This window comes from Sinocyclocheilus anshuiensis, unplaced genomic scaffold, assembly GCF_001515605.1.
Source record: "Sinocyclocheilus anshuiensis isolate Anshui unplaced genomic scaffold, SAMN03320099.WGS_v1.1 scaffold275, whole genome shotgun sequence".
Classification (NCBI taxonomy): Eukaryota; Metazoa; Chordata; class Actinopteri; order Cypriniformes; family Cyprinidae; genus Sinocyclocheilus; species Sinocyclocheilus anshuiensis.
Genome location: NW_015549569.1, coordinates 224,442 through 231,934, shown reverse-complemented (window position 1 = coordinate 231,934; position 7,493 = coordinate 224,442). Strand labels below are relative to the sequence as shown.

Below are 7,493 nucleotides of genomic sequence, written 5' to 3'. Positions count from 1 at the left end.
AGTAAGAGAGATGAAAAGCTCTCCAGATAAATTGTGCAGACATGTTTACTGCTGAGAGAGCTGATGAGGTGAAATACTGAAATCCTGATTGACCTCTGTATAGGAGAGCCTTGACAGTTGCTGGTATTAACACCCGTGTTGCAGTGCAATAAATTACAGCCAGTGACAAATAGAAGTTTCTGTGTGGCATGCTGTCATTCTGCCATCTAACAACAGCAAAGATGGGACAGTAACATATATATATATCCATTCATTTTTTGTGGGTGGCATCTGTGAACATAAAAGACAATCTATATTCTATAAATGGGGCAATTAGAGTCAGTAGCTCTAATCAATACAGTGACAATGAGGAGTGAGTTTAAAAGCCCTTACCTACAAAAAACAGCACCAGATTTTAGCTATCACTAATCTAGAGTGTAATTGTGTAGAAACGCTGGGGTTTCTGGAGTGTTTGGCATAAATACGAGGATATCTGGGTTGCATGTGATTAAGTGAGGTTTAATTGAATATGGGTCATGGCTCAAATGAAAATTGTTTCATTATTTGCTCACTCTCTGTTCATTCCCAACTTTCTTTCTTCTGTAGAACATAAAAGAAGATATTCTGAACTATCTTCCAGCCATTTAAAACAATAATGGACAAAAACTGTCGGTAACACTTTACTTAAAGCCTTTATGTATAATGCATTATGAAGGATTATTAAAGTATATAATGTATTATAATTGTTGTAATACATTATATATTGTGGTAAATAATTATAACCTAATTTAAAATGCATAGTCTAACAATGAATTGATAAGTGTTATAATGTATTAACTGTGGTTACAATTATTCATGAAATTGTACAGTGCATTATAAGGAGCATTACAAAACATATATACTGTAATGCTACTTAACTACTTTTATAATGCATTATGCATAATGGCTTTAAGTGAAGTGTTACCAAACTATCTTTAAAATATCTTCCGTCATACAGGTTTGGAATAATGAAACTATAGTCTCTTATTTGAGCTGCTTTACAGCAGAATTTGGATTTGCATACACACAAGTTTGCATCATTGATTACTTTCCTGTTTAATACTGCTGCTTTGATACAATCTCTATTGTATAAAGTGCTTTAAATATAAAGGTGTCACGGTCAAGGTGTGTGGAGGTAGGCAGGATGACGAGGACGACAAGGATTCAAATAAGGATATTTAATGTAGAGACAACAAGGCAGATTCGGGTAGATGAGACACACACACTCGGGGTAACATTCACAATAACCGACCAACTCAAATACCAGAGACATGAACAGATATAGTGCAGATAACGAGGTGCAGACAGGTGAGCACAATGAGGTGATTAACTAATGATTATACGGGCTAAACCAACACAAGGGGAAGAAACCACAACAAACAGTCCACAGGGGTGTTAGATTACGACCCCCTCCCGGAAGGTGCGTCCTCGCACCGTAGAAACAGAGGGAGGGGCGGAGGGGGACTAGGAGGAGGATAAAGCAGAGGATTCGAGATGGTATTTTTGAGGAGCGGGCACTGGAGAGAGCTCTTGGGCTGGAGCCCTTCCTGGGCGGAACTGGGGATTAGAAGCCCTCACTGGGCTAAACTGGGGATCAGGAGCCCTTCCCCTTCCAGGAGGCTTTCCTGGGCTAAACAGAGGATTCCGCGGTCTCTCCTCCTCATTTTGGCCCTGAATTCCCTCCATAGTCCGCTCACCCTCAGCCATGATGCAGGGGGCGGAGCTCCTCTCCGCACTCACACAGTCCACGGCTTGCTCCCTCGTGGTGGGCACTGTCACCGGCTCTCGCACCTGGTCTGACGTGTTGGGCTTCATATCCGAGGCGATCCTCCTCTCAGCCGCGGGGCTTCGCTCCGACTCGGGGATCGCGGCGGGACATGGCTCTCCGTCATCGGTGGGCTCAGGTTTATGCTCCGTACCGCGGGGAGATGGTGGGCTGGGATCAGGGTCCTGAGTGGGGCTGGTGTTGCTGTCCGCGATGTCCACGGTCAGCTGGGACTCGCAGGACACCAGCACCCACTCGATGAAGGTGGCGAGGCTCTCTCGAGGACCATCCCCAGACAACTGCACTGGTGTGGTGGCCTTAAGTCCAACTCTATAGAAGGTACAGAGGCAGTTGTCCGGGTAGTGCGTGAGGTGGGCCAGGGACAGAAAGTCGTTTGTGTGGTCCTCAAGAGAGCGTACCCCCTGCTCCAGCAGGAGGATTTCGAAGGCGGGGTAATCCATAGAAAAACAAAATAAAAACTGACAAAAACTGGAAAAAACAAATGAGGGGGAAGACGCCGCTATACTTTACTTAAAGGGTCGGTTATTCTGTCACGGTCAAGGTGTGTGGAGGCAGGCAGGATGACGAGGATGACAAGGATTCAAATAAGGATATTTAATGTAGAGACAACAAGGCAGATTCGGGTAGATGAGACACACACACTCGGGGTAACATTCACAATAACCGACCAACTCAAATACCAGAGACAGGAAAAGATATAGTGCAGATAACGAGGGGCAGACAGGTGAACACAATGAGGTGATTAACTAATGATTATACGGGATAAACCAACACAAGGGGAAGAAACCACAACAAACAGTCCACAGGGGTGTTACAAAAGGTGACTTGACTTGGAAGACATGAGGGTGACAATCATTTTTACTTTGGGGTGAACTGTCATTTTCTTGTCATTTTAAACCTCCTAAAAATGTAGAGCTACTAAAAGTTTTTTAATGCGACATTGTTAAAAAGAAAAATTCAGTCAGAATAGTTAATTAGCTTCTAAAAGGGTATATTTGCCTCTGAGTGTGAATATTTTTCAAGAAGCCATCATGCTTTCTGGACAATAACATAAATCTTTAAGACAAATGTGTCTACTGTTTGTAGAACTTTAATGAAAATGTAGACATTCTGTAAAAATGGGGACATTATGTTGGTCTGAGATAAAGTGCAGGTCGAAAATGGGTCAAAGTGTTTGTAGTGAACATGGGAGGATCAATAAAAGAGTAATATAGAGAGCGAAGGCTGGCTGAAAGAGCTGACTGGAGTGGATTAAACATTACTTATGTCAAGAGTTCTGTAGAAACTGACCTGTATTGAGTGGAGGGAAAAACATCACCTCAAAAAGTCCCGTCTTAAAGCACGTCTGCAGTTTGGTGGGAGGTGTGAGAGAGGCTGATCTAGATGTGTGAAAATGTTTTGTGCTCAGAAAGACCGAGATAAAGAGTTCTGGGCAGAATTCGAGGCATGTGTGGTGCAAAAGCTAGCACTGACCATGCCTCTGGGGACTATCACAACATCCTAGGCAGGATGATCTAGCCCAGTGGTTCTCAACCGTTTTTGGGCCAGCGCTCCCCTACCCATTATTCAGGTACCTCACATCAAATAAAAATTCTTCTAAAAAATCTTCACAGACTATTGAAGTTGATTATTATTTTGTGTTTATAATGAGGACTGGTATTATATTTACAGTAGCATTAAAATTTATTGGGCCATTACTTTTTTTTAAAGAAATTACTTTAATTCAAGGATCCATTAAATTGATGAAAAAAATGAATTGACAGTGTAATACATTTTTAAAATAGATTATTTGAAAATAAGTGGAATAACAGAGTTATTTACAGAGTTTTTAAGCATGTTGGTGATTTTCATTGCTAAATATATGGTGATGTATTTGCCCCAAATTTAAAAAGACTTGATAAAAATTCCTGTTTAGAATATATCCACAGGGGCATTTTTACAGAAGAGATTTTAGTTTGTTCTTCCGTTCCTGGCAGAGTGAGCAGAGTGGAGCGACGTGTTGAGTTGATTGTACAGGTAGCTAATCTCCACTCTAAACTAATGTGCTGCTACACTGCACGCACGCACACAACACACAAGCTCGTACATAACGTACAGATTGCATGCACATAGAAACATTCAGGAGTGCAGAAAATTGTCAACATTGTCCTGCGATTCTGACATAGTTGACATGGTAATTTTGGTATGTAAATACCACATTTATACATGCATATTGAAGAAATATAAACCCTCCTTTACTATATTTCATGATTTTGTGAGAATATTTCAAAGTTTGCTTACAAATGCTTAAAAGAAAACTAAGTAATAAGATGGGAAACATATGCTCCTCATTTTCAAAACTATTTTAGTGCTGTCCTGATTCATATCTTCGTTAGTCCATTAAATTTAAAATCTTGCTTTTTTGTCAGTGTGGTGTGCCAACTATAATAAGAAGAAATGTTTTTGAACAGCAATCAGCATGATTTCTGAAGGATCATGTGACACTGAAAGCTGGAGTAATGGCGCTTTAGTATGAGAGGAAAACAGAAAGAAAAGGGAAAAAAAGAAAGCAGTTCTTTCAAATTGTAGATGTAGCCTACTGTTTGCATTTTTTTTTTTTGATAAAATAAATGCAACCTTACTGAGCAGAAGAGATTTGTTTCAAAACAATTTAAAAAATCTTACTGACCTTTTTTTTTGGAATGGTAGTGTATATTATAGGCTATATTTTATTTGTAATATGAACCTTTTTTAATAGCATGTATTTTAACCCAACTATTACAGCCCACAGTAGCCCATAAATAATTTTAAAAATATGTAATTGAATGCCACATGACATTCATGACATATTTGACTGGACTTTAAATACCATTATCATTACTTTGCCAAGGAGCAAAAAAAGCCACGTGAATATAAATTAGGCTATATTTATGAGCGTTGAATAAACTCTTGAAATTTGGCATTCAAACCAACCGCAGCCAAACAGCAAACAAAAATCATTCATATACATTTTTCTAAACAAGAAAAAGCATATTGTGCTTTAACGTGTCTAAATGTTTGCTATTGTTTTCATTGGAAGTCTGGCAGCTGCGTTACAGAAAGCTATGGAAATGATAGTTTAGAAGCGGTAGTATTCGTGTAAACTAGCGGCTTACCCTAACTAACACTACTACACCGGGCGCGAACGTCGCGACACGTTGCGTCAAAGCACACAGATCCTGATTATAATCAGTGGTTCAGTATCTGAGCGCGAGCGCTACATAAACGGATGTCGCGTTCTCTGCCTGCCGCGCTCCACTCGCTTGCGCTACCGACAAGTTGACAAACGGATATAGAATGTGCGCTTTGATGCATCCAATGTAGAGACTGCGTTAGGATGTGCCAGACCATTTTCGTTTGCAAGTCTCAGCTCATACATCTTTGGTGTAAACTCGCTTTAACCAAACGCCCCTCAAGAACACCTCAGCGCTCCCCTTTCAAAAATATTGCTTCCAGCGCCCCCCGATGCTCTCCGAACGCCCCCGTTGAGAAACGCTAATCTAGCCTGTAAAAATATTAGTGTTCAGGAATCAGGAAATTGAGGATTATGGATGGGTTTTCAGGAGAATTTAAACAGGCTCTGATTGGAGGGTGAAAATGCAACTACCTTTGCACTTGATTTATTTGTATTTATAAGTGCACTCTTAAAAATAAAGGTGCTTAAAAGGTTCTCCACAGCGGTGCCATAGAAGAACCATTTTTGGTTCCACAAAGAACCATTCAGTCAAAGGTTCTTTAAAGAACTATCTCTTTCTCACCTTTTTATAATCTGAAGAACCTTCTTTCTCCACGAACCTTTTGTGAAACAGAAAGGTTCTTCAGATTTTAAAGGTTCTTTATAGAACCATTTAGACAAAAAGGTTCTTCTATGGCATCGTGAAGCACCTTTATTTGTAGGAGTGTGGATTTGCAAAACGTAAGTGCATCTTTGGTTTTACATTCTTTGATTTTATAACATTTTCTGCACATTTGTTGAATTGTGTGATTATGAGATCCAGTTCTGGACAATTCTGCCCAGAATTGTGTGATTGTGAGATTATGAGACAACTGATGGACAACTGATAGATCATATAGAAGGTGAAAACTTTCACTAATGCTCAAGAAGGAAACACAACAAATTTAGAGCTTGTGTAAACTTTTGAACAGGACAATTTTTTTTTTAAGTATCGCCCTTTAGAAGCTATGTAAGATATTGTCCCAGAAGACAAAATAAGTACCCATATCCAATTCAAAAGGTTTACACCCCTCGACTTGTAATGCATTGTTTCCTTCTTGAGCATCAGTGATTGTTTTCAGCCTTTGTAATAGTTGTGTATAAGTTACCAAAAGGAAAAAAAATCTCAACCCCTGAAGAACAGTGGACAGTTTGTCTGCTTAGGACAAACAAATAGCCTAACTTATGAGCAAATATCACAAAACATAAAAACAGCTCTTTTATTGTAACAACACATAGTAAAAGATTCAAGCTTCTGAACTGGTTAATTTGTGCAAATTCAGTTATTTATATTTAAGCATTTGTTATGTGAAACAGCTTATTCAGGAAAATACTAAATAAGAAATAACATGCGATTTTTATGATCGCTCTTATTTTGTAAAAATTATTAACATCATGTCAAGTCTGCAAGGGTTATGTACACTTACGAGCAGAACTGTATAATTCCACATTTCAAATTAACAATTAAACACTTGTTAAGAGAGTTTCACATTTAAATAATTAATTTAAAGTACCAACTTAACCATATTTTGGGGACACATTTGTACCCAGAAGTGAGCTAAATCTGACAAATCCTCCTTTTGGGGACATCTGTTTTGTGAAACGAGACACACCTGGGATGGGATGACGAGACACACCTGGGATCAATGGAAATAAACGGGGAACACCTGGAATAAATCAACATAATCAGGACTTGAGGATCTGGAGCCCTCCCTGGGCTCGACGGGGGAACTGGGAAGCGCTTATGAGGAGCTGACACTGGAGGGCGCTCTGGAGGAGCAGGCACAGCATGGCGCTTTCGAGGAGCTGGCACTGGAGCGAGCTCCGGGGCTGGAGCCGACACTGGAGTGAGCTCTGGGGCTAGGATTAAGGCAGAGAACAGTCCTTTCCTCTTCATCCTCCTCCTTTGGTTACGGGGGAACTGGGTAGCCAGTGGGCTTGACGTTGCAGTGACTGGTGGGCTTGCGTCAATGGTGGCCGGCAGGATTGAGAGAGCCGCGGCTGGCGGGCTTGACTTCGCAGCGGCCGGCGGGCTTGACAACGGCGCGGCTGGCAGGCCTATCTTTTGAGAGGCTGGCCGTCTTGACTTCCAAGCGGCCGTGGGCTTGACAACGGCGCGGCCGGCGAGCTTATCTGTTTAGAGGCCGGCCGTCTTGACTTCCGAGCGGCCGGCGCTCCTGGGCTGAGGACCACGGTGGAGCTTTGGAGGACAGCGGGGAATTTGGGGTTAGGCAGGCGGTAGGAGCCGTTGGAGAGGTATGTGGAGGTTCTCGGCCTGGGGTGAGCTGGAGAGACGCGGCGCGTTCCTGCGGGAGTTGGATGACGAGGCTTGGGAAGTTTCTTTACTTCCTCAATTTCCAAATCTGAACCATTTAAGAACAGCAAAACACAACACAAGCCTGACATGAGCACTATATATATATATATACACTGAACAAAATTATAAACGCAACACTT

The 7,493-nt window shown here is 41.3% G+C and overlaps 1 protein-coding gene across 1 annotated transcript; it reads right to left on the bottom strand.

The window, feature by feature from the left end:
- Positions 1-1,482: 1,482 nt before the first annotated feature.
- Positions 1,483-5,201, bottom strand: LOC107657319 (putative uncharacterized protein DDB_G0290521). Its single transcript, XM_016445360.1, has 3 exons — positions 5,095-5,201; positions 1,640-2,113; positions 1,483-1,561 (listed from the first exon to the last, which is right to left on the bottom strand). Exons 1-3 carry the CDS (start codon positions 5,199-5,201, stop codon positions 1,483-1,485), a joined length of 660 nt encoding a protein of 219 aa, XP_016300846.1.
- Positions 5,202-7,493: the final 2,292 nt, after the last annotated feature.

Bases quoted from the DNA above. Each gene is read 5' to 3' on its own strand.
- LOC107657319 (XM_016445360.1), bottom strand. From the start codon at position 5,201: ATGTATGAGCTGAGACTTGCAAACGAAAATGGTCTGGCACATCCTAAC. The intron at 2,114-5,094 runs GTAGCGCAAGCG...TACCTTCTATAG, and splicing joins ATCCGTTTGTCAACTTGTCG to AGTTGGACTTAAGGCCACCA. The intron at 1,562-1,639 runs GCCTCCTGGAAG...CCGCCCAGGAAG, and splicing joins CCTCTGTTTAGCCCAGGAAA to GGCTCCAGCCCAAGAGCTCT.